This window comes from Oncorhynchus keta, chromosome 14 (assembly GCF_023373465.1).
Source record: "Oncorhynchus keta strain PuntledgeMale-10-30-2019 chromosome 14, Oket_V2, whole genome shotgun sequence".
Lineage (NCBI taxonomy): Eukaryota > Metazoa > Chordata > Actinopteri > Salmoniformes > Salmonidae > Oncorhynchus > Oncorhynchus keta.
Genome location: NC_068434.1, coordinates 59,142,467 through 59,168,328, shown reverse-complemented (window position 1 = coordinate 59,168,328; position 25,862 = coordinate 59,142,467). Strand labels below are relative to the sequence as shown.

The window sequence follows — 25,862 nt, the reverse complement described above, 5'->3', positions numbered from 1 at the left end:
CCAGAGTCTATTCACAGTTGGCACTCAGTCCAAATATTTTATTGTAATTTTTGTATACATTATTGATTCTCCTTATTACTAATGTCCTCGTATACATTATTGATTCGCGTTTCAAAACGGAGTAGAAAAAACTATGAGGGATAGTTTTGTGAGAATTCACCCCACACATGACTTCCAAATGACCATACTGCAAACAGCCTGAACATTTTTACTTCTTTTAACTTCCTCTTGATCTGTTTTTCATTCGGACTTTAAAGACAACATGGTTTTATCTACAAAGCAGTGGGGATCAGCCAGACAAAGAGAAAGAGCGAGAGAGTGTGAGCGAGTGGAACAAAATAAGATATACTAGGACATTAGTAATAAGGAGAATCAATAATGTATACTCAGTTATTAGTAATAATGAGAATCAATCATGTATACTAGGACATTAGTAATAATGAGAATCAATAATGTATACTAAGTTATTCGTAATAATGAGAATCAATAATGTATACTAGGTTATTAGTAATAATGAGAATCAATAATGTATACTAGGACATTAGTAATAATGAGAATCAATAATGTATACTAGGACATTAGTAATAATGAGACTCAATAATGTATACTAAGTTATTAGTAATAATGAGAATCAATAATGTATACTAGGACATTAGTAATAATGAGAATCAATAATGTGTACTAAGACATTAGTAATAATGAGACTCAATAATGTATACTAAGTTATTAGTAATAATGAGAATCAATAATGTATACTAGGACATTAGTAATAATGAGAATCAATAATGTATACTAAGTTATTAGTAATAATGAGAAACAATAATGTATTCTAGGACATTAGTAATAATGAGAATCAATAATGTATACTAAGTTATTAGTAATAATGAGAATCAATAATTTATACTAAGTTATTAGTAATAATGAGAATCAATAATGTATACTAGGTCATTAGTAATGATGAGAATCAATAATGTATACTAAGTTATTAGTAATAATGAGAATCAATCATGTGTACTAGGACATTAGTAATAATGAGAAGCAATCATGTATACTAAGTTATTAGTAATAATGAGAAACAATAATGTATTCTAGGACATTAGTAATAATGATAATCAATCATGTATACTAGGACATTAGTAATAATGAGAATCAATAATGTATCCTAGGACATTAGTAATAATGTCATTTTCAATCTGGTGTCGTGGCATTATCACTTCTTCTTCAGTTCAGTCATCCTTTAACTAGCATTCATTTAAAAAAAGAAAAGCCATTGTGTTCTATCTAAGGCAATGTAATGCATTTGCTGTACATTGGGTTCACTCTGAATAAAGACAGGGGAAATCGATGCAATATTCCATTACCTTAACTGACTTACGTCCATTATTGTCCTTGTGAAGCATCTTATCAGTGGTGTGGTGCAGTCTCTGGGCAAGTGCTTACATTATGTAATGGACCATTTATTCGACTGAGAAATAACCCCTTCTCCCCCTTGGTTATCATCATTGGTCATTGGTGGGTGAATGTCTATGTATGGTGTGTAGTTTCACGATTGGGAGTAGTTGTGTAGTTGTGTTTCTGTGGATAGGACATTAGGGTCCCGTGTTTGTTTACTTGTGTCGGTGTGAAAAGGGATGGGAGAGGTGATTGAGGACGTGTGTATGTGAATGACTGAAGAGGGAGTAGAAGAGCGCTCTGTGTTTATTTGTCTAAGTCTGTGTGAAGAACGAGTAAAGGTGTGTGTCTGGGTGAATCATTTGGATCTTTTGTGTTGTCTTTAATGTTCATGTCGATGATATATTCATCATTCGGTGTGCTTGCTGAAGGCAAAGCACAACTCGAGATTTCTTACATACTCATATTCTTAGTATTTGATTTCTTACATACTCATATTCTTAGTATTTGATTTCTTACATACTCATATTCTTAGTATTTGATTTCTTTAGCCCACTCCAAAGCGTTAAGTGACTTACTCCATGAACACGAAAACCAACTTCAAAACGTAGAGACGGCCCCGACTTAGATTGCTTGAGAAAATATTTTTGATAGCATTTATACTTTTTTAACTATAACAATAGTTTTTATGAGCTACCAATACATTTCAATGGGGGAGAAAAGGCGCGTAGACTTGAATGGTAAAATATATAAATAATTCTCTATGTTCAGGCATATTCTAACTTCAAATTCTTTAAGATCTTTATCAACTATAACTATATACATTTACATAAATGTGCATAAAATAACTCGCCAACAGTTACTCTTCAAACGTTCAAGCTAGAGACACTAAACCAACTCTCGCATGTTCAGGCTCTCCTATCTTCCAATTCTTAAAAAATAGTATCAACTATAACTATATAAATAAGCATACATTAACTCTCCTAAAGTAACTCTTGAACCGTTCTCATGTTTAGGCTATCCTAACTTCACATTCTTAAGAACTTTATTAACTATAAACAGTGGTAATTAGCATCATTAGATTTTTTTTCACAAACTGTGTTCTACTGCCCCCTGCTGCTGAATGTCAGATTTGAGGTGACTTTAAATTAGAGTGGGAGAGAGGGATAGAATGATGAGGATTAGGGAGACATAAGAACAGAGAATAGAGGAAGAAATAGTAAATGGAAGTGAAGGGTGCACTCTTGACGTTAGTACAACCATCACCCTTACCAGTGAGTGATCACTGTTATACCCACTCCAGGGGGTCTTTCCACCAGCCACCACTTCCACCATCCTCTTGTCTGTCAGAGCCTAACATCAGCCTCACATCCAGCTCCAACCGTCTGTGTTTGTTTAACTCTTTTCCTAGCAGCTGTGATGATCGGAAGGGGTCAGGCAGGTCAGCGTGAGAGACGGGAGGCCTGATCAACCTCTTCAGTCACAGCAGGAGGAAGTGGTGTCCTTCCACAGGAACAACTCTGTGATGTTGCAATGACACCTCTGTCGTTGTCATTTCCTCCACCCACACACACAATGCACAAACACGTACACATTTTTTTTTTTTTGGAATCAAAGTAAAGAAATCAGAAATGTATTCACCATGTTTAGGTTTATTTACTTTCTAAGTTATCACTTGAGGAAAGGCAGATGAGGTAAAAAAAAAAAATACAAACTGAAATCAAATGTCAAAAAGACTGTTGGATAAAGTAAAAGCACTATTAGCACAAAAACTTTAAAATAACAGGTACCTCAAATATATTGACAGAAATAAAGAAAAATGTATTTTAGCAGGAACAATCATTGTATAGTTGTAGCTGCTTCTTGAACATAATGTACCAGTCTGCTGCTAGCATTTCATGTAACGCTGGGCTGACCCTTAAGTAGAAGAGACATTTTCCATCGACAGTGCATTGCCAAAAGACATCTAGATTATTGCTCACTTGTAGCTGTAGTTACTTGACCAACGCCAACTAAGTGCTACTGTATGTATGGTTATGTGATGTTCACGTTGCTAGACTACAGTACACTTAAATACAGATTTGAATTAGAAATCCATTTTGCAGAGTTTCTCATAACATCTATGTACCATAGAACATAGATATGTACCATAGTATCAACATTTACGGAGAAATGCTCCTAGGCACCGGTGAGAGCCGTTCTGAGAGTAGCTGAGGATCGCTTCTTAGAGCACAATGCTGGCAGTCTTCTGACTACAAGTGAAGATCTCACTCTGAGTACTATGTATTTTCAGACAGAGAAACATGGAAACCCACATTGACATCCAAAGACACCACGGTGCACACACACACACACACACACACACACACACACACACACACACACACACACACACACACACACACACACACACACACACACACACACACACACACACACACACACACACACACACACACACACACACTGCTCAAAATGTCATCAACGTCTTTCCCATGGAATGTGAACAGTCCATTTAACACACATCTCTTTCTTCTGGTAAACTTATTTCAGGATGCAGGGATTCTTTCAACCTCTGACTCGACTCTAGAAGATCCCAGGCAGCAGGCGATAGGGAACTGCATCCGTGTAGCGCTTCCAGTCTTTGCCGTACTTGCTGCTGCAGCGATGCTCGTCTCTCACACAGCGGTGCACCAGCAGGATGGTCATGTAGACGATGTAGAAGTAGGGGTGAATGTGGCCGAAGCCGCAGGCTGCACAGTAGGCCAGCGAGCCCATCAGGTCGCCCGTGTAGTTGAGGTGGCGTGCCACGCCCCAGAAGCCGGAGGTCATGAGCTTGCTGTGGTGCAGGCCGCCATCACCTGAGCGGTAGGCACACTCAATGAAGGTGGGCTTCTTGCCCCAGACGGAGCACTTCCCCTCGGTACGGCGGAACAGGTCCTTCTGGTGGTTGGTGGAGCGGAAGACGTAGTAACCCACCAGACCCAAGAGGAGGACAGCAGCAGCATGGGCTGTGGAGAGCTCGACTGGGTTATACACCAGGTACAGGCCCTGTAGAAAGAGACATGATTCCAAACATACAGTATGATGTCATCACTGTTGAACAGAAAACAAGAAAGACTGCATCACAGCCATATTTAACTCAGCCAGTATAATAGAAGCATGTCGATGCATCTATAATTTCCATTACTTATTCATATTTTTTTTTGCAGCGGCATCTGTGTTGGGTGTCGGACTCATTTATTTTTAATGATGATGTGACTTACCTGCAGCGTGTAGAGGAAGGGCAACCACACACAGTCTCCCCAGCCCAGGTACCAGCCGAAGTGGTCATGGCAGATGTCAATCGTCTTCAGGTACCATGCCTCATTCCAGAAGAAGTCGAGAACATAGATTGCCTGGAGGAGTAGCTACTACATCAGTAGCCATTCACTGGAGGCCAAGCTTTCCTAAACTGGTTCAGTCAAAGCTACCACTCTAAGGTCTAGATTAGCTAGCTCACTCACTTAACATACCCTGCCATCTAGTGGTAAAGGGAGAGGAGTGTCTCACCTGCAGCACATTAACCAGGATCATAGAGTTGGTCACATAGCCATAGAGCTCCTGCTGTTTGGCTGCATAGGAGAGGTTGATTAGAGTCCAGGCAACAATACCAGGTCTCCCATTGAAGAAGAGCTTGAAGTCGAACCATTTGCCGATGCGGGGATTGAACTCAATGCCCATCATGTAGTTATAGAAGACGTTGCCTGTGAATTTGCTGGAAAATGACAAAGGCAATTCAGATTAACTATGCCCAAAGTGACAAGTTTTATGAAATATTACATGCAAGTGACAAGTTTGAATATCCTAACATACTATTGGACGCATGTAATCCTCACCAGTCCTCTGCATTGGTGGGGAAGAGGTAGGCCTTGACAAAGGCAAAGGTGGACACAGCATAGCCCAGTATGTTGGTGCACCACAGCAGTGGGATCCAGTTGTCGAAGATTATGGTGGGGGAAAACCAGTGGAAGTATTGAGCGTTGGCATACCACAGGGCATGGGTGATCAGCCACGACTGTAAACCGTTGATCTCATACTTGTTTATGAGGCCTAGGAGAGAACAAACAATGGGGGTGAAACAATGACTGCACATGGACAAAGCCATCGATCACGTGACACCATTCATTCCTATGTGAAGACACAACAACACATTGAAGCCAAATTCAGTTGTTTAAGATGGCGTCTCATGAAGACAACATGCACAGTTTGAGCTACTCCAGGAAGTGACGTTGCTGGCCAGCTCAGCGCTGCTCTCTCTCATTGAGTAACTCAAGTTGAAGTCCGACTGGGGCACTGCAGACTGCCATTAGCAACTAAATTACCCTTATAACTTTGTCTGTGTGTGATTTAAAAAGAAACGGCTCAAGGACATACATCAAGTGTATTAGAAGCAATTATTGTTACCATAACGGTCTTCAAATATTATTATTTTTTTACACGAAAATTGCCATTTTTTTATTCACTATAATGGGGATCCTGTTTTCTGCAAACCCTGCCTGCAGTACCACGATCCGTGGCTTCAATGAGTGGGGGCAGTCATTCTCCTGGGTGGAACAGAGCCAAGTGTTTGCAGATAACTACACTTAACAGTATTGTGCGCATACAATATCTGTAAATATTAATAGAAACCAATCCATGCTAGAAATCTCCAAAAACAACTTTTTTCTTCTCAGGTGCCTTACCTGCTGGGGTGCGAGCTCCATCCTGAACTCCACCTGCGTAGCCAGGCAGGAACTTATGAGTGACATCAGGAACACACATGTAGAGCACCACCTGATGGAGAAACAGTGTCATTCCACAGAACCCCCATCTGTGAAATATTCTGACGCTATAAACCATAATAAAATGCAATTTACACCAACTAAAAAAAATACAGTGACAGCCCAATTCTGATCTTTTATCTGTTCTGGTTGGTCAAAGGAGCAATAATTGGGCAAAAGAATTGGGCTGCCTGTGTAAACGCAGCCTATGTCCCTCTCTTCTCTGGCCCTACCTGGAAGGAGACCCAGATGGTGTAGATCTGAGCAGCGGTCCAGGTGAAGGAGGGGGCCTTGTCCCAGATGGAGCGAAGGGTGGCCTCTCCGCTGTAGAGCTCCACCAGGGGCTGGCTGACTGAGCACTGGTACTGGTCACACACCATGACGAAGAAGAATACCAGGAAGGGAGCTGTGCACAGCAGCAGGATCACAGCGCTCAGAGAGAACCAGTCCACCTCCCTAACAGAGTGGTAGGTGTGGAGGAGATGGGGGAAAAGACATTCAGAGTTGTAATGGTGCAAATGCATAATCATTGGAGCATTTATAATAATTAATCATTCCTTACATTTTCCTTAAAAAAAACACTTGATACTCTAATTTGTTCGAGAGTTGTTATTATTAGGCTGTAGATCTAATCTAACATAAACGCTATCGCCCGTGTTCTGACCACTTTTCTAGAGTTTACTTTAGAAGATAAGCATGACCAGTGTATATTACAGGCTCATTTGAATAACACTGATTATATGACAAGAATGATATAGGCCATTTTAGTGACTGTCTGTCCATGTAGTGACTGTCCATCAGCGGAGACTGTTGAGGGGAGGACGGCTCGTAATAATGGCTGAAACGGGAGCAAATACAATGGTCGCAAACACACGGAAACCATGGAAACCATAGAATTCATGTGTTTGGTGTATTTGGCACCATTCTACTTATTCTCCTCCAGCCATTTCCACGAGCCCATCCACACCAATGAAGGTGCCACCAGCCTCCCGTGCTGTCCATGTGCAGCACAAATCAACCGCATGAACAACATAAATATTGAGAGCCTAGTTTTTCCTTTTTTTTTTTGTAATAATTCTGTCGTGAATCCATTCGCTAACCCGAGTTTTGCATAAGGGCTACAACGGCAAAAACATGTATGTCACTTTTTAACTTATTTCAGTGGCAGCGACCCATAACCCAATGACAACTGGAATAGACATATAATGGAAAGACAATGCGTGGAACGACGGGAAGCTTGTGAACTGATTCAAACTGATCGTTCATTTTCCGCAGTCAAATACTTCTACTTCCTTTCCATACTACCTTTGTTGACTGAAGATTAAGCAGGTCCCCACACACAATCTTGCCCAATGTTTTGAGATGCCTCCCTCCCCAAAGAAATACAAGGTCCCCACTGTTCAGCAAGAATAGGAGCAGGGAAAATTTAATTCCGACAGCCATCAGGCTGCTCAACAGTGGGACATGGGACAGATGTAGGCCCGATTGTCAGACAGTAGGCCACAGGGACTGTGAATACGTGTGCATTGACTATGAACTTTCCAGTGTTTTCTGTATTGTGTATTTGGATGCTGACTTGACAAAAGTGAATTTCCATATAAAATGGACATTAAATTTGGAATCCACAGTTGGTGGAAACAGCGCCACTCTCCGCCCCCATGGCCGTTTCCGTTGACGAAGCAGAGGTGGGGAGTGTAAAACAAGTCTCAGTACATATGCTGCTGCTCTACCGTGCGCACAATTGATGTTGCTTGCTTTAACTACGTTGTTGTTGTGATATTGCAAACGGATGTGGCAGTTTCACCATTACGGACGGCAGCTTTAAGTATATCGTATCACCAATCATTCCTGAACCAACAGAGTGAAACCAGTGACACGTGAACCCAAGTTACCCGAGTAGAGGATTAATTATAGGTCTACAGCCGGTCAGCTTCATCTTACCATGCTCTTCCCCACTGCCCTGCAGGTTCCTCCGTGGTCTCAGACGCCCCCCCATTAGAGCTGAGCCTCTGGCGCCTCCGGGTGGCCTCCATGGCCACTGCAGAAGACATCTCTAGGGAAACTGAGAGAGAGTAGAGAGTCATGGTAATAACCAGGACATAACAGACCCTACTGTACCTTATAAGGTCATGTGGGAAATCAAAGGACATCTGGGGTCCTTGAGGACCTGACATAACACACTCTGTGATTGTGCTGTACATGATGCATGGTTTGTGAATAGACTTGAGCATGATAATTCTACAATGAGAGGTTTTAGCACAATACAGTTGCATATGTTAGCAAATCTAATGCAAGTGTTCAATCATATCAAACACATTGGAAAAATGTGTACATACACTTTAATAAGAGCATAACTGCCTATGGTATATGATTACTACATGGGCTCAAAGTCACCATAGAAGCTAACAAACTTTTCCACCCCCATTATTAAACTACCCATTAATAATGTTGCTCATCCCCTCCATTAAAATAAACATGCATACATGCATTACTAAGTCGCTTTGGTTAAAAGTGTCTGCTAAATGGCATATATTATATTATTATACCATAAATCAGAAGTAGGCCCTACACATGTACTGTAACAATCCACAGAAAACACTCCACAAACAGCTTCTGGAGTAGTAAAGCAGACCCACAGGGATAATAGCAGGTCTCGGTGCATAGGTTATGTCAGCTGATACGTTTTTGGACCAAATCCAGCATACAGATACAACGATAATGCTGAGGGGAACAACAGTTGTACAGGTTGATAAGGACACTTTTGGCTGAGTGACAGCTGTCACACATTCACATAGACCACTCAAATAATGTTGTGTACAAGACTGATTGAAGTACGGGTTTCATAAAAAGCATAGACTTCATTCTCCACCCTTTTAGCGTTACTTAAAATTACTGATGGGCCTACAACAAGCGTCACCTGTTTATATACCCGATTATTGAATAAATATCCGCAACTCTGAAATTGTATTGTCAATAATTCTGCACGACAACGGATCGAATACATAAATAGACGATCGATAAAGGCTATCACAAAACAATTGATAACGAATTGCCTAACGCATCCATAACGCACCTCCGGAAAAAGCCATAACTCATATGGACAATAGCCCATGCATAATGTCGAGGATCATAGACGGAAAAATTACATACACATTATAAGCAGACATTTGAATAGATCTGTCTAATTAAAGATAATTTCGTGGTCTACTCACCAACTTTTAGGACCTATGGGAAAACTCTTGGCCCAGATGTTTACGATATAACGAATAAAAGGTTATATATTAACAACAGCTACGCCCAAATAATAAATGCGTGTAAACGTACAGCCAATAACATCTCAGTAGGGTGCGCCACACTGCCATATCGACCTCTGATTGGGTAACACGGACCTGAAGCCACTACCGCCTGATGAGCTCATGAATGGATGGGCCAATAAAATAATTCATCTACAGTCAAGAGCCGACACATTACCTGGGAGTAAAACCCAAATAACTCCTCAACATATTTTGAGTGGTGGAAAAGGTACACAATTCTGAAACTTGAGTAAAAATATTGATACCTTAAACAGATAACTACTCAAGTAAAAGATAAAGTCAAACAGTAAAATACTACTTGAGTAAAAGTCTAAAAGTATTTGGTTCTAAATATACTTAAGTATCAAAACTAAATGTAATTGCTAAAATATACTTAAATATCAAAAGTAAAAGTATAGATCACTTCAAATTCCTAATATTAAGCAAAGCAGACGGCACCATTTTATTGTTTTTAAAATGTACGGACAGCCAGGGGCACACTCCAACACCTCATTTACAAATTAGGCATTTGTGTTTAGTGGATCCGCCAAATCAGAAGTAGTTCTCTTGATAAGTGCATGAAATTTATAATTTTCCCGTCCTGCTAAGCATTCAAAATGTATTGAGTAATTTTGGGTGTTAGGGAAAATGTATGGAGTAAAAAGTACATTATAATATTCAGGAATGTAACGAAGTAAAAGTCAAAGTTGTCAAAAAAGAAATACTAAAGTAAATACAGATACACAAAAAAAAACTTAAGTATTTTTACGTAACAAACAATATATACAGCAGAGGCGCAGCAGCTGGTTGTGTGAATGAGTTTACCTGTCTCTTTAATAAGATATATGAAGAGGAGGGGCAGTAGTAGCAATGATTTGTGTAACTAACTGGCCAGAATAAGCGAGGTGGGCAGAGCCAAGCACGAGTTAGCAAGATCTTATTTTCGCGTTCTAGTAATGTTTTGAAACTTGTCGTGTTCTAGCAATGTTTCGAAACTTGTCGCGTTCTAGCAATATTTTGAAACTTGTCTCGCGTTCTAGCAATATTTTGAAACTTGTCTCGCGTTCTAGCAATGTTTTGAATCCACTCTGTTCGTAACATGTTCTAGTTTTGGGAACAGAAAACTATATTGAGATCAAATGTTTCATCGATGAGAAAATTAGCAGAATGTGGCACAAAATCCATCTTGTTCCATCCTCTCCCACTGCCGTTAACACGGCTTCCTCTCACTACCATATTTGGTACATTATTTGAGTGAGTGGAAAAACCAAGCGGATGCTTCACATTTGTACATCCGGTGAAATATCTGTCTCATTGTTGTATTTGTGGTTGGAGTGCCCGGATTGAAGTGAAACAACGTTGCAACTCAGATAGTATTGGGTCGAGTGATACACTAACTCATTTGAGAATTTAGACTAAGGTTCCAACGTTTGAATATCAACAAGGATATTTTGTTGCACCATTATATAAAATGGGACGAAAGGTTGGTTATATTAGTTACGTGCACAGTGATACAACGGGCACTAGATTTTGACGGAAACTTTGGAGAGAATACAAAGAAGTCCGAATAAAAAAATAAATTAATTGAAGATGCATTGTCCATTTAACTTAAATTGTAGTGGGCTCATATACAGGGCTGTTTTTTTAATTTATTTTTTTTACCCCTTTTTCTCCCCAATTTCGTGGTATCCAATTGTTGTAGTAGCTACTATCTTGTCTCATCGCTACAACTCTCGTACGGGCTCGGGAGAGACGAAGGTTGAAAGTCATGCGTCCTCCGATACACAACCCAACCAAGCCGCACTGCTTCTTAACACAAGTGCGCATCCAACCCGGAAGCCAGCCGCACCAATGCGCCGGAGGAAACACCATGCACCTGGCCACCTTGGCTAACGCACACTGCGCCCGGCCCGCCACAGGAGTCGCTGGTGCGCGATGAGACAAGGACACCCCTACCGACCAAGCCCTCCCTAACCCAGGCGACGCTAGGCCAATTGTGCGTCGCCCCACAGGGCTGTTTTTAAAGGTCATACTGTGTTGTGATGATTTATAAACATTCCACTCATAAGCCTATAGTCTACTATACTAGGTTACTTGCTCTGCTGGAATAGCGTGCACATCTTGCAAATAAGGACTCTGGACATGCCATTAACATTAATAATGATATATCCTCATGCCTAGGTATCGTGAAAGCCAAGTCTCAGGGGAAAAATACAGATTGGGACCAGAACTGAAAATATGGTATTTATTAAGTACATCTCCTTTCATCTAAGTTGTGACTGTAGTGATTGTTGAGTACATTACTGTATACAGTGAGTAGCCTACAGCACACATTTAGCTTATTAGACAAATGTATGTCTTTGTTTATTTGACTCCTATAAAGCTCTGTGCTTGTGCATATAATAAGCATCCTACATGGCCATGCCTGCTCTGAATTTCCATGAACTTTCCCTCAACCTCCTCTCTGTCTGTCCCTGGTCATCAGTGGGTATGGCTGTGCAGACCACTTCTACGAGTCAGACACCCTGCTGCACTGTTTCTAGCTACTCAGGAAGCTGCTAGGGTCACCTGTCACCCAGGACATCATCTGACAAGCACTTCAGCTATGTTGTGGCTCTCTTTGCCCCCTGGACTATTACACCGCACTAAACAGTGTATGTTGCTGTTTAGTGTGTATGTTGCTGTGGCTTATGTTCATTATAAGTCTTGGAAACCGGGAGTTATGTTGGTTTTCACCATGGAATAAACTCAGGTTAGTGATCAACATAGAATCTGCACAAGAAAGCCTACCTTCTGAACATAATGATAATGCTTTGATAAACAGGGGAATGAAAGATTATCCGGTACTTGTATACTTTTTAGCCAGTAGTTCTGAAAGTAGGGCTCATAAGCCAAAAGTATTCTCGGAAAGTTGCATACTGTGTCACAAATGTTCAGATATGTCCACCAAGTCATTGCTCTCTCTCTCTCGCTCTGCTGTGTGTGCATCTTGACAGTTGACACTCAAATGGCGAGGGGGTAGAAGCTCATTGGCTAGAACTCGAATTGCTACGGGGTTGGGCCACATAGGGGAACATTTAGGGGAAATGGCACAGCACAGCTTCGAGAAAAACAGTTGCTTTTAAACTAGGGATTTTGTGGCTAATTTAGGGAAGACAGTAATTTTGCTCATAGATTATGTATATATGAACTACACATGGACACTATCCAGCCCAAAGCGGGAGGTTTAAAAAATACTTAGTTTTCACCAAAGTACCAGAGCATGTCTTTAAATGTTTTGATCTAAGGTCAAAGCAGATTTGGTAAGTGGAAAAGGACAATAATCCATTTATTTGACATCACACATAATAACATGTGCGCATTTAGCTACCCCCCCATAACACCTGCAACTATCTGTACGTGACCAATAAACTTTGATTTGATTTGAACATGGCATTATTGTGCTTGTCTGCCACAGACATGTGGAGGAGTACTTCCTGCCCAGGATGATCCAGGATGTGACAGGACAGGTAGGATCAATCTCTCTCCCTACCTCTCTCTCTAATAGTGGTGGGGTGTTGGTATGCACTAAAAAGGATCAGTGATGAGGATTATTTGCATGTTTCTTCATTTAAAGGGAAACTGTACCATTAATATACAGTACCAGTCAAAAGTTTGGACACACCTACTCATTCAAAGATTTTTCTTTATTTTTACTATTTTCTACCTTGTGGCATAATAGTGAAGACATCAAAACTATGAAATAACACATATGGAATCATGTAGTAACCCAAAAAGTGTTAAACAAATTAAAATATATTTTATATTTGAGATTCTTTAAAGTAGTCACCAATTTGACTTGATTACAGATTTGCACACTCTTGGCATTCTCTCAACCAGATTCACCTGGAATGCTTTTCCAACAGTCTTGAAGGAGTTTCCAAAAATGCTGAGCACTTGTTGGCTGCTTTTCCTTCACTCTGCAGTCCAACTCATCCCAAACCATCTCAATTGGGTTGAGGTCGGGTGATTGTGGAGGCAATGTTATTATCTGATGCAGCCCTCCATCACTCTCCTTCTTGGTCAAATAGCCCTTACACAGCCTGGAGGTGTGTTGTGTCATTGTCCTGTTGAAAATCAAATGATAGTGGGACTAAGCGCAAACCAGATGAGATGGCGTATCACTGCAGAATGCTGTGGTAGCCGTGCTGGTTAAGTGTGCCTTGAATTCTAAATACATCACAGACAGTGTCAACAGCGAAGCACCATCACACCTTCTCTTCCATGCTTCACTGTGGGAACTTCACATACAGAGATAATCTGTTCACCTACTCCGCGTCTTACAAAGACACTGCAGTTGGAACCAAAAACCTCAAAATTAGACTCATCAAAGCAAAGATTTCCACTGGTCTAATGTCCATTGCTCGTGTAACGGTCCTGTGGCGGTCCTCATGAGAGCCAGTTTCATCAAAGCACTTGATGGTTTCTCTGGTTACCCTTGAAGAAACTTTAAAAGCTCTTGACCTTCATATCTTAAAACAATGATGGACTGTCAGTTCTCTTTGCTTATTCGAGCTGTTCTTGCCATAATGAAGACTTGGTATTTTACCAAATAGGCTATCTTCTGTATACCACCCCTACCTAGTCACAACACAACTGATTGGCTCAAACGCATTAAGACGGAAAGAAATTCCACAAATTAACATTTAACAAGGCACACCTGTTAATTGAAATGCATTACAGGTGACTACCTCATGAAGCTGGTTGAGAGAATGCCAAGAGTGTGCAAAGCTGTCATCAAGGCAGAGGGTGGCTACTGTAACGGCGTTCGTCAGTTGAAGGAGAAGCGGACCAAAATGCAGCGTGGTGGTTACTCATGTTCTTTAATGAAGAATCGACGATACATGAAATAACTAAAATATACAAAAAACAACAAACGAAACGCGAAACCTATTACAGCCTATCTGGTGAACACTAACACAGAGACAGGAACAATCACCCACAAAAACACTCACAGAATATGGCTGCCTAAATATGGTTCCCAATCAGAGACAACGAGAATCACCTGACTCTGATTGAGAACCGCCTCAGGCAGCCATAGACTACGTCGACGCCCCACAAAACCCCAAGACAAAAAACACACCCCAATAACCCATGTCACACCCTGGCCTGACCAAATATATAAAGAAAACACAAAATACTAAGACCAGGGCGTGACAACCCCCCCCAAGGTGCGGACTCCCGGACGCACCTCAAAACCATAGGGAGGGTCCGGGTGGGCGTCTGTCCATGGTGGCGGCTCCGGCTCGGGACGTGGACCCCACTCCATAAATGTCATAGTTCCTCCCCCTCGCGTCCTGGGATAATCCACCCTCGCCACCGACCATGGCCTAAAAGTCCTCACCCAGAACCCCACTGGACTGAGGGGCAGCTCGTGACTGAGGGGCAGCTCGTGACTGAGGGGCAGCTCGTGACTGAGGGGCAGCTCGTGACTGAGGGGCAGCTCGTGACTGAGGGGCAGCTCGGGACTGAGCTCGGGACTGAGGGGAAGCTCGGGACTGAGGGGGAAGGGGGAAGCCGGGACTGAGGGGAAGCCCAGGACTGAGAGGAAGCCCAGTACTGAGAGGAAGCCCAGTACTGAGAGGAAGCTCAGGCAGGTAGTTGGCTCCGGCAGATCCTGGCTGGCTGGCGGATCTGGAAGAGTCTGGTTGACTGGCAGATCTGGAAGAGTCTGGTTGACTGGCAGATCTCGAAGAGTCTGGTTGACTGGCAGATCTGGAAGAGTCTGGTTAACTGGCAGATCTGGAAGAGTCTGGTTGACTGGCAGATCTGGAAGAGTCTGGTTGACTGGCAGATCTGGAAGAATCTGGTTGACTGGCAGATCTGGAAGAATCTGGTTGACTGGCAGATCTGGAAGAATCTGGTTGACTGGCAGATCTGGAAGAATCTGGTTGACTGGCAGATCTGGAAGAATCTGGTTGACTGGCAGATTTGGAAGAATCTGGTTGACTGGCGGATCTAGCTGCTCTGGCTGCTCCATGCAGACAGGCAGCTCTGGCTGCTCCATGCAGATTGGCAGCTCTGGCTGCTCCATGCAGATTGGCAGCTCTGGCTGCTCCATGCAGACTGGCAGCTCTGGCTGTTCCATATAGACTGGCAGCTCTGACTGCTCCATGCAGATAGACAGCTCAGGCTGCTTCATGCAGACTGACATCTCAGGCTGCTTCATGCAGACTGACATCTCAGGCTGCTTCATGCAGACTGACATCTCAGGCTGCTTCATGCAGACTGACATCTCACGCTGCTCCATGCAGGCTGACAGCTCTGGCTGCTCCATGCAGACTGGCAGCTCTGGCTGCTCCATGCAGACTGACAGCTCAGGCTGCTCCATGCAGACTGACATCTCAGGCTGCTCCATGCAGGCTGGCAGCTCTGGCTGCTCCATGCAGACTGGCAGCTCTGGCTGCTCCATGCAGTCTGGCAGCTCAGGCTGCGCTGAACAGGCGGGAGGCTCCGGCAGCGCAGGAGAGGAGAAAGGCTCTGGCTGCGCTAAACAGGCGGGAGACTCCAGCAGCGCTGTAGAGGAGGAAGGCTCTGGCTGCGCTGAACAGGCGGGAGGCTCCGGCAGCGCAGGAGAGGAGAAAGGCTCTGGCTGCGCTAAACAGGCGGGAGACTCCAGCAGCGCTGTAGAGGAGGAAGGCTCTGGCTGCGCTGAACAGGCGGGAGGCTCCAACAGCGCTAGAGGGAAGGAAGGCTCTGGCTGTGCTGAACAGGCGAGGCGCACTGAAGGCCTGGTGCGTGGTGCTGGAACTGGGGGTACTGGATCGAGGACACGCACAGGAAGCCTGGTGCAGGGAGCTGCCACCGGAGGACTGGTGTGTGGAGGTGGCTCTGGATAGACCGGACCGTGCAGGCGCACTGGAGCTCTTCAGCACCGAGCCTGCCCAACCTTACCTGGCTCGATGCCCACTCTAGCCCGGCCAATACGAAGAGCTGGTATGTACCGCACCGGGCTAAGTACCCGCACTGGAGACACCGTGCGCTCCATAGCATAACACGGTGCCTGCCCGGTCTCTCTAGCCCCCCGGTAAGCACAAGGAGTTTGCGCAGGTCTCCTACCTGGCATCGCCATACTCCCTGTGAGCCCCCCATACATTTTTGGGGCTGAATCTCAGGCTTCCATCCACGTCGCCGTGCTGCCTCTTCATACCAGCGCCTCTCCGCTTTACCGCCTCCAGTTCTTCTTTGGGGCGTCGATATTCACCAGGCTGTGCCCATGGTCCTTTTCCGTCCAATATCTCTTCCCAAGTCCAGAAGTCCTTTGATCGCTGCTCCTCACGATTAACAGGGGGAGTTGGCTCAGTTCTGTCTCCTGACTCTGCCACACTCTCCCTGAGCCCCCACCCAAAACATTTTTGGGGCTGCTTTCCGGGCTTCCTTCCCAACCGTGTTCCCTCGTATCGTCGGCTCCTCTCTCCGGCTGCCTCTGCTCTCCTACGTGCCTCCACCTGTTCCCATGGGAGGCGATCTCTTCCGGCCAGTATCTCCTCCCAAGTGTAACAACCTTTGCCATCCAACACGTTTTCCCATGTCCATTTCTCCTTTCGCTGCTCCTGCTGTCGCTGCCTGTTACCTCGCTGCTTGGTCCGTGTGTGGTGGGTGATTCTGTAACGGCGTTCGTCAGTTGAAGGAGAAGCGGACAAAAATGCAGTGTGGTGGTTACTCATGTTCTTTAATGAAGAATCAACGATACATTAAATAACTAAAATATACAAAAAACAACAAACGAAACGTGAAACCTATTACAGCCTATCTGGTGAACACTAACACAGAGACAGGAACAATCACCCACGAAAACACTCACAGAATATGGCTGCCTAAATATGGTTCCCAATCAGAGACAACGAGAATCACTTGACTCTGATTGAGAACCACCTCAGGCAGCCATAGACTACGTCGACGCCCCACAAAACCCCAAGACAAAAAACACACCACAATAACCCAAGTCACACCCTGGCCTAACCAAATATATAAAGAAAACACAAAATACTAAGACCAAGGCGTGACAGCTACTTCGAATAATACATTTGTTTAACACTTTTTGGTTTCCTATATGATTCCATATGTGCTATTTAATAGTTTGATGTCTTCACTATTATTCTACAATGTGGAAAATAGTAATAATAAAGAAAGACCCTTGAATGAGTAGGTGTGTCCAAACTTTTGACTGGTACTGTATATGTGCAGCAATCAATAGTATCATCAATTTAATGGGACCGTTAATGAAATTATTTTCCATTGTTCTGTCTCTTGAAGGACACTGTCCCCTTTGTTGACTGCGTCCTCTCAACCAAAGACACCTGCATCGGGAGTGAGGTCTGTGCTGAACTGTGGAACCCTAGGAGGCACATTCAATTAAGAGCCTCAAACGAAGGTCTTTTCTTTTCAAACCTTACTCAATTTCTGTAATGAGTTGTGTACTACTGTGTGCCGTCAGTCATTTGTGTAATGGATTGAAAGAGAGCTCAAATGTTTTTTGAGAGATTAAGTGAGATTGCTTATGTGAATAAATATATATAGTATACAGTTTTTCTAGTAAGCTACAGTATGTAATGAAGTATGTGGGAATGCCATGTGCTTGGCAGCCCCCATGTGGACATGGGTCTGGACGGTGTGGAGATCTTCACCAACTCCTCAGCCAGCTAGCACGAGCTACGCAAGGCAGACCACAGAGTCATCCTGGTTAAATCAGCCACCATGAAGGTGATCGTACACACACGAACGGACGGACGGACACATGCACATGTTACATCGCCCTCAAACTCAACTCTGGACCTCGAAGCCGGTTCCACTGCATTTTTTTATTGTTCCCCTCTAATCAGGGACCGGTTTAGACCTGGGACAACAGGTGTGTGTGCAATTAATTATGAGATCGAGCAGAAAACCAGCGGGCTCCGGACCACGTAGGCTAAGGGTTGAGGATCCCTGTTACACAGTATGTTTAGTGAGAGTAGAGGTACTGCATGTTGCCTGCCCAGTAACCACTTAGAGGTACTGTTTTGTCATTAAAGCACGGCTCCATTTCATACAGTTTTTTGCCTACATGTATATTTTGATTAGTATGAGTTTGGGTAACACTTATCATCACATTGATCCTAGACGTGTGTAATAACACTGTAATTACTACATAACTACATTGTTGTTTCATGTTATTTTGAGTTGTTATTGCATAGTAATGAAGTTGGGCAGTTTCTAATATTACAAGTGGAATAAGGACAAGTGTGTTGTTGTTTTGCACAGAGTGTGTGTGTGTGGGGGGGGTGTTTGCCAATCAGAAGGGTTGTGATGGAGACAGACTCTACTATGATGGTTGTGCCATTGTGGCCATCAACGAGGACATAGTGGCCCAGGGACGACTTGGTAAAGACAGGCAAAACATAACGGAAAGCAAATGTGAGAAGAATATCTTGCAGCCTATTCTTTCACCCTCACTTCACACACCCGCTGTGAGCTGTGCTTGATTACATGGCATGCCATGTCTGCATGTCGTGTAATGTTATTGTTAATGTTAGCCAGATCCCAAAGGGAACTCTTGGACAATGTGTAACCTGTGTGTGTGTTGCAGGAGGTTGTGTCACTCTGGGTCTGGAGGATGTCCACAGCTACAGAGGAGAGCATTGCCACCCAAACGTGGTGAGCTGACATCTCTCTTCAAAACAGGGCTCTTTTTACTTCTCATAAGTGGCAGGTGTGATTCAGAAACACCTTACTCCCCTAGTGAAACTAGCCACTCAAGGGAAGCCAGAGGTAATCCTGTTCAACATTCAACTCCCCAACCCAAGGCTCTGTCTCTGTCCAGTGTCGTCTTTCCTCCCTACACTGGGTACACACTCGAGAGTCACTTTAACTTCTCCCTTCAGTTATTGACTCAGACTCAAAATAAAATGCCCATTACATTTGAAATGTCACCATGGTTTGCTGTTATGTCCTCCACTGTGTCCAGGAGTATGAGCACAAGCCGTGCCATCGAGTCAAAGTGGACTTCTCCTGGTCTGATTGTGAAGATGTCTACCTCCCCACTCGCCAGCCCATTGAGTGACAGATCCACACCCCTGAGGAAGAGATTCGGCATGGCACCCCCTGACAAAGACTGTGATCACAAGTGTTGTGTGGCTAAAATGCTGCCCAAAATAAATAGTAGCTATTTTTGACTGTCTCCCTGTATTTTCTTTTTCACCATGGAATCATTGGAAACAGACAGAGACAGCAGCTACTATATCGCCACACAGAGGATTCCGAAGCATGGAGTGTGACATTCATTTACCCTGACTGCTCCCTTTGTGTCTGAAATTGAGCTGCCTGGCTTTGGTGGAGCCAATCCCTGTCTGAGAGAAGTTAAAACTAAAAAGACACGTTTTATTTAAAGCTACTTTCCAGATCATGTGACTGCCCACCTCCTTACAGTTTACAGTGTACACATACAGACCCTTCCATTCATGTGACAAACAAGCACAGGCCTTCATTCTAACATGCAATTTGACCCATGTCAAATACATGCACATGCATGTCTCTGTGTTCTTGTTACATTTACATTTAAGTCATTTAGCAGACGCTCTTATCCAGAGCGACTTACAAATTGGTGCATTCACCTTATGACATCCAGTGGAACAGCCACTTTACAATAGTGCATCTAAATCTTTTAGGGGGGGTGAGAAGGATTACTTATCCTTTCCTAGGTATTCCTTAAAGAGGTGGGGTTTCAGGTGTCTCCGGAAGGTGGTGATTGACTCCGCTGTCCTGGCGTCGTGAGGGAGTTTGTTCCACCATTGGGGGCCAGAGCAGCGAACAGTTTTGACTGGGCTGAGCGGGAACTGTACTTCCTCAGTGGTAGGGAGGCGAGCAGGCCAGAGGTGGATGAACGCAGTGCCCTTGTTTGGGTGTAGGGCCTGATCAGAGCCTGGAGGTACTGAGGTGCCGTTCCCCTCACAGCTCCGTAGGCAAGCACCATGGTCTTGTAGCGGATGCGAGCTTCAACTGGAAGCCAGTGGAGAGAGCGGAGGAGCGGGGTGACGTGAGAGAACTTGGGAAGGTTGAACACCAGACGGGCTGCGGCGTTCTGGATGAGTTGTAGGGGTTTAATGGCACAGGCAGGGACCCCAGCCAACAGCGAGTTGCAGTAATCCAGACGGGAGATGACAAGTGCCTGGATTAGGACCTGCGCCGCTTCCTGTGTGAGGCAGGGTCGTACTCTGCGGATGTTGTAGAGCATGAACCTACAGGAACGGGCCACCGCCTTGATGTTAGTTGAGAACGACAGGGTGTTGTCCAGGATCACACCAAGGTTCTTAGCGCTCTGGGAGGAGGACACAATGGAGTTGTCAACCGTGATGGCGAGATCATGGAACGGGCAGTCCTTCCCCGGGAGGAAGAGCAGCTCCGTCTTGCCGAGGTTCAGCTTGAGGTGGTGATCCGTCATCCACACTGATATGTCTGCCAGACATGCAGAGATGCGATTCGCCACCTGGTCATCAGAAGGGGGAAAGGAGAAGATTAATTGTGTGTCGTCTGCATAGCAATGATAGGAGAGACCATGTGAGGTTATGACAGAGCCAAGTGACTTGGTGTATAGCGAGAATAGGAGAGGGCCTAGAACAGAACCCTGGGGGACACCAGTGGTGAGAGCGCGTGGTGAGGAGACAGATTCTCACGACGCCACCTGGTAGGAGCGACCTGTCAGGTAGGACGCAATCCAAGCGTGGGCCGCGCCGGAGATGCCCAACTCGGAGAGGGTGGAGAGGAGGATCTGATGGTTCACAGTATCGAAGGCAGCCGATAGGTCTAGAAGGATGAGAGCAGAGGAGAGAGAGTTAGCTTTAGCAGTGCGGAGCGTCTCCGTGATACAGAGAAGAGCAGTCTCAGTTGAATGACTAGTCTTGAAACCTGACTGATTTGGATCAAGAAGGTCATTCTGAGAGAGATAGCGGGAGAGCTGGCCAAGGACGGCACGTTCAAGAGTTTTGGAGAGAAAAGAAAGAAGGGATACTGGTCTGTAGTTGTTGACATCGGAGGGATCGAGTGTAGGTTTTTTCAGAAGGGTGCAACTCTCGCTCTCTTGAAGACGGAAGGGACGTAGCCAGCGGTCAGGGATGAGTTGATGAGCGAGGTGAGGTAAGGGAGAAGGTCTCCGGAAATGGTCTGGAGAAGAGAGGAGGGGATAGGGTCAAGCGGGCAGGTTGTTGGGCGGCCGGCCGTCACAAGACGCGAGATTTCATCTGGAGAGAGAGGGGAGAAAGAGGTCAGAGCACAGGGTAGGGCAGTGTGAGCAGAACCAGCGGTGTCGTTTGACTTAGCAAACGAGGATCGGATGTCGTCGACCTTCTTTTCAAAATGGTTGACAAAGTCATCTGCAGAGAGGGAGGAGGGGGGGAGGGGGAGGAGGATTCAGGAGGGAGGAGAAGGTGGCAAAGAGCTTCCTAGGGTTAGAGGCAGATGCTTGGAATTTAGAGTGGTAGAAAGTGGCTTTAGCAGCAGAGACAGAGGAGGAAAATGTAGAGAGGAGGGAGTGAAAGGATGCCAGGTCCGCAGGGAGGCGAGTTTTCCTCCATTTCCGCTCGGCTGCCCGGAGCCCTGTTCTTGTCTTTCGTGTCTTCAGCCTGGGTCCAGCATGTTGGGTTTGGGAATACCTAAGGAGAAGTGGTCAGATGAGTAGTGCTTACGCTTACTTGCGTATTACTGAATATTTGTACTGAATATTTATATTGTCTGTATATCTCTGTCCATAAACACCCCTGTTATTCCCTGCTCCAGGCTGGTTTCCTCCTGCCCCTCAGTGGTGGTGTGGACACTTCCTCTGCAGCCTGCGTTGTCTACCCCATTTGTGTGCTGGTCTGCCAGGCAGTCAGAGATGGCAGTGAGTACTGGACTGGATACTGTACAGGCCCATAATGGTTTGTTGTGTCCCACAAGGAACACATGGCTCCTATTCTAAAGTTTGACGTTGCATTCAAAGTTTGTCACTACAGCTTCGGACAGCTACAGCTTCAACTTCTTTCCTTCCTTCCCTCCCTCTCCCTGTATCAGACTCCCAGGTGCTGGAGGATGTTCAACGGGTAGTGATGTGATGTGTCCTACACCCCCACTGGATCCACTGGAGCTGTGTGGACGCATCTTCACCACCTGCTGCATGGCCAGTGAGAACTCCTCGGTGGGAACCCGTAAGAGGGCCAAAGAGCTGGCTGCTCAGATTGGCAGGTGAGTGAGCGTCACTGGCCCCATCATAGTTGGGCAGTTACAGAATAACAAATTAGAACATCTGTTGCATCTTGTTATAAATCTCACCGTGGGCTTTTCTTCGAAAGTGATTTTTCTTCTTTGTATTTTTCTTGTTGATTCAGTTCACACATGAACCTCAACATGGACATGGCAGTGAAAGGCATGCTGGGAATCTTCTCCATGGTTATGGGAAAGTGTCCCCAGTTTCCGTCCAAATGGTGGAAGCACCAGAGAAAACCTTGCCCTACAGAATGTGCGAGTGGGTTAAGTGTAAAGGGTCCAGGAGTACAGGTCCAATACATTGTTCAGGTGATACCTGAAACACTACAACAAAGCAGAGACCTGTTTTTTGCAAAGTGAAAAAACAAAACAAATCTAAGATGAGCAGGGCTTTTGCCCTCGCTTGCACTTCTTTTTTATTGCGCCTTTTACTTGCATTTTCTTACATGCTCACCACAATCCTCACACCATCATGTTTCCGTTGAACAGTCTGAGCTGAGGAAACAATTGTGTGGTGTGTGAATTTGATGATCCTTTACTGTTTTGGGGCGGCAGGTAGCCTAGTGGTTAGAGCGTTGGGCCAGTAACCAAAAGGTTGCTGGATCAAACCCCTGAGCTGACAAGGTAAAAATTTGCCCCGGTTTCCTCAGCTCAGATTGTTCAACTGAAACCTCTCATGTGGATGAGAGGTTAGTGAGTACTTGTCACGTTCGTTGAAAGGAGTAGATCAAGGCATAGAGTTCCACGTATTTTAATAAATCGAAATTCACCAAACAAAAAACTAAAGCACAACCGAAACATGATGCTAACAGGGCAACTATACATAGTCAAGATCACACAAATCACAATGGGGAAATGGCTACTTAAATATGATCCCCAATCAGAGACAAAGATCAACAGCTGTTTCTGATTGGGAACCATACCAGGCCAACATAAACCATTAATCACCTAGATGACCCACTCTAGTCACTATCACGCCCCAACCAACATAGAGAATAAACAGCTCTCTATGGTCAGGGCGTGACAGTACTAGAGAATGTCAATTTTTTTTATTTAGAATTTTCTGTCTCACTTTAAAAAAATGCAGTGTTGTCTGCTTCAGTCCAACATAAAATAACAAAAATAGTATGGACCCCTCTCTCTATTTGACCTTCACCTCAATACCCCTCTATTCTGCAGCCTGGCTGGCTACTTCACTAAGTAAGTATGACTGCTCAGTAAGGCAGACCTGACAAGCTTCCTGCAGTACTGTGTCGAAAAGTTCCAGCTCACCGCCCTCAGAAGGTGAAGCATGCTGTTCTGCAAATCCATATTCTTCTCTGGGACAATACAAAACAGTCAGTATAATGTCAGGAGACTCACCGTGTTGGCAACTGTCTTTATGTCCTCTGTAGTATCATGGCTGCACCTCCCACTGCAGAGCTGGAGCCCCTGACAGACGGCCAGGTGTCGCAGACTGATGAGGTAACAAGTCACCACTAGTGGAGCCAGATGTGGCCTTGGGCCCTCTGACTATGTTGATCGTTGTGGGTGTGGGCCAACCACATATGAAGTGACAACTTATTATTATTTTTTTCCTTTTTTCTTCTCACATACTGTACAACACACACTGCTGGGATTGACCTTTCTTTATACGTATTAAGAAAAGTTGACATTTAAGACTTAAAGTCATACCATATACCGTAAATAAAAAAAACCCAGCTCTATTCAGCTTGACTACTGTTGTTATTGTCCTGCCATGCTTTTCCTCTGTGGCTGTGTTGACTGTGTGGCTCAACTTTCCCTTGTCCGTGACTGCTGTCTATATATACCACCTCACAAGCTTGGAAGATGGATGTCTCTTCGGGGATGTCATCTGTGCACATAGCTTGTTCTGTTATGGTGTAATCTGACCTCTTCCTTATCCCTTGCTGTCGTCCTCTCTCTTGCTCTCTCTGTGTCCCCCTCTCGTCAGCCTGATATAGGGATGACATACTCAGAGCTGTCTGTGATTGGCCGGATCAGGAAGATCTCCAAGTGCGGCCCCGTACAGCATGTCCTGCAAACTCATCCGCACGTGGAGGGAGGTCCTCTCCCCTCCACAGGTCACTCTACACCCCTGTATCGCACACTTACTATTTTCATACTATTATATGCCTACCGTGTAAAAAACTCAATGATAGAGTGTTATGTTTCACACAAAGTCATGTACACACTGAGTGTACAAAACATTAAGAACACCTTCCTAATATTGAGTTGCATGGACTCTACAAGATGTCAAATGCGTTCCACAGGGATGCTGGCCCATGTTGACTCCAATTCTTCCCACAGTTGTGTCAAGTTGGCTGGATGTCCTTTGGGTGGTGGACCGTTCTTGACACACACGGGAAACTGTTGAGTGTGAAAAACCCAGCAGCGTTGCAGTTCTTGACACAACCCAGTGCACATGGCACCTACTCCCATACCCTGTTCAAAGGCATTTATAAATATTTTGTCTTGCCCATTCACCCTATGAATGGGACACATACACAATCCATGTCTCAACTGTCTTAAGGATTAAAGGTTGTTCTTTAACCTGTGTCCTCCCCTTTAATTACACTGATTGAAGTGCATTTAATAATAAGAGATCATAGCTTTCACCAAGATTCCCCTGGTTGGTTAGTCTATGTCATGGAAAGAGGAGGTGTTCATAATGTTTTGTGCACTCAGTGTATGATATCTATTTGTATGATTGAGAATAACACTTCTTCTGACCATTGAAATTTCAGGGGGCAGCCAAAGTGAAACACTTCTTCCAGATGTATTCTGTGAACAGACACAAAATGACAACTGTGACACTATCCTACCACACTGAGAGCTATGGATGGCCCCGATGACAACCGCTTTGACCTCAGGCCATTGCTCTACAACACTCGCTGGTCCTGGCATTACAGAGCCATTGATAATCAGGTGGGGATCCAACAGTTAACATGACATTTTACTGTGGATCTTTCACAATTGCTTGTTCCCTCAACGGCTTTAGCGGATTTGATTTAATCTCACAAGAATTGTGAACGTCCACTAAGTCCACTGAACATGGTAAGCTATTGTTATTTCATACACAGGTGTCCAAGATGGAGGTTGGGAATGACTACCACAACTACCA

At 44.5% G+C, this 25,862-nt stretch overlaps 3 protein-coding genes and 1 pseudogene across 11 annotated transcripts; 3 read left to right on the top strand and 1 right to left on the bottom strand.

The window, feature by feature from the left end:
• Positions 1 to 3,024: 3,024 nt before the first annotated feature.
• On the bottom strand, positions 3,025 to 24,447 carry LOC118393716 (7-dehydrocholesterol reductase-like). 3 transcript variants are annotated; one of them, XM_035786731.2, is made up of 8 exons: positions 24,101 to 24,447; positions 8,136 to 8,256; positions 6,428 to 6,650; positions 6,117 to 6,207; positions 5,271 to 5,484; positions 4,945 to 5,149; positions 4,659 to 4,790; positions 3,025 to 4,443 (listed from the first exon to the last, which is right to left on the bottom strand). In XM_035786731.2, exons 2-8 carry the CDS (start codon positions 8,243 to 8,245, stop codon positions 3,979 to 3,981), a joined length of 1,440 nt encoding a protein of 479 aa, XP_035642624.1. In that variant the 5' UTR covers positions 8,246 to 8,256; positions 24,101 to 24,447; the 3' UTR covers positions 3,025 to 3,978. The 3 variants fall into 3 exon arrangements, with proteins under 3 accessions (XP_035642624.1, XP_035642623.1, XP_035642622.1); XM_035786730.2 differs by lacking the exon at positions 24,101 to 24,447 and adding an exon at positions 10,313 to 10,467; XM_035786729.2 differs by lacking the exon at positions 24,101 to 24,447 and adding an exon at positions 9,407 to 9,541.
• On the top strand, positions 10,751 to 20,042 carry LOC118393717 (glutamine-dependent NAD(+) synthetase-like). 7 transcript variants are annotated; one of them, XR_004827594.2, is made up of 6 exons: positions 10,751 to 10,970; positions 11,669 to 11,728; positions 11,973 to 12,239; positions 12,945 to 12,996; positions 17,783 to 19,159; positions 19,470 to 20,042. XR_004827594.2 is itself a non-coding variant. In XM_035786732.2 (6 exons), exons 2-6 carry the CDS (start codon positions 12,163 to 12,165, stop codon positions 19,675 to 19,677), a joined length of 465 nt encoding a protein of 154 aa, XP_035642625.1. In that variant the 5' UTR covers positions 10,751 to 11,728; positions 11,973 to 12,162; the 3' UTR covers positions 19,678 to 20,042. The 7 variants fall into 7 exon arrangements, 2 of the variants coding, with proteins under 2 accessions (XP_035642625.1, XP_035642626.1); XR_008064145.1 differs by having other exon boundaries at positions 11,193 to 11,728; XR_008064144.1 differs by having other exon boundaries at positions 11,190 to 11,728.
• On the top strand, positions 22,172 to 23,698 carry LOC118394130 (glutamine-dependent NAD(+) synthetase-like; annotated as a pseudogene).
• LOC118393718 (uncharacterized) lies at positions 23,717 to 25,636 on the top strand. Its single transcript, XM_052462036.1, has 3 exons — positions 23,717 to 24,202; positions 24,693 to 24,822; positions 25,486 to 25,636. Exons 1-3 carry the CDS (start codon positions 24,137 to 24,139, stop codon positions 25,569 to 25,571), a joined length of 282 nt encoding a protein of 93 aa, XP_052317996.1. The 5' UTR covers positions 23,717 to 24,136; the 3' UTR covers positions 25,572 to 25,636.
• Positions 25,637 to 25,862: the final 226 nt, after the last annotated feature.

What these genes read in the sequence shown, in the direction of transcription:
- LOC118393716 (XM_035786731.2), bottom strand. Translation starts at nt 8,245, where the DNA reads ATGTCTTCTGCAGTGGCCATGGAGGCCACCCGGAGGCGCCAGAGGCTC. An exon ending in CCATCTGGGTCTCCTTCCAG is followed by an intron (nt 6,208 to 6,427) that starts GTAGGGCCAGAG and finishes TTTCTCCATCAG; the next exon opens with GTGGTGCTCTACATGTGTGT. An exon ending in CCTTCCTCTACACGCTGCAG is followed by an intron (nt 4,444 to 4,658) that starts GTAAGTCACATC and finishes CTCTTTCTACAG; the next exon opens with GGCCTGTACCTGGTGTATAA.
- LOC118393717 (XM_035786732.2), top strand. Translation starts at nt 12,163, where the DNA reads ATGTTGCTGTGGCTTATGTTCATTATAAGTCTTGGAAACCGGGAGTTA. An exon ending in TCACCATGGAATAAACTCAG is followed by an intron (nt 12,240 to 12,944) that starts GTTAGTGATCAA and finishes TGTCTGCCACAG; the next exon opens with ACATGTGGAGGAGTACTTCC. An exon ending in AGCATTGCCACCCAAACGTG is followed by an intron (nt 19,160 to 19,469) that starts GTGAGCTGACAT and finishes CACTGTGTCCAG; the next exon opens with GAGTATGAGCACAAGCCGTG.
- LOC118393718 (XM_052462036.1), top strand. Translation starts at nt 24,137, where the DNA reads ATGGCTGCACCTCCCACTGCAGAGCTGGAGCCCCTGACAGACGGCCAG. An exon ending in AGGTGTCGCAGACTGATGAG is followed by an intron (nt 24,203 to 24,692) that starts GTAACAAGTCAC and finishes CCCTCTCGTCAG; the next exon opens with CCTGATATAGGGATGACATA. An exon ending in AGGTCCTCTCCCCTCCACAG is followed by an intron (nt 24,823 to 25,485) that starts GTCACTCTACAC and finishes TTGAAATTTCAG; the next exon opens with GGGGCAGCCAAAGTGAAACA.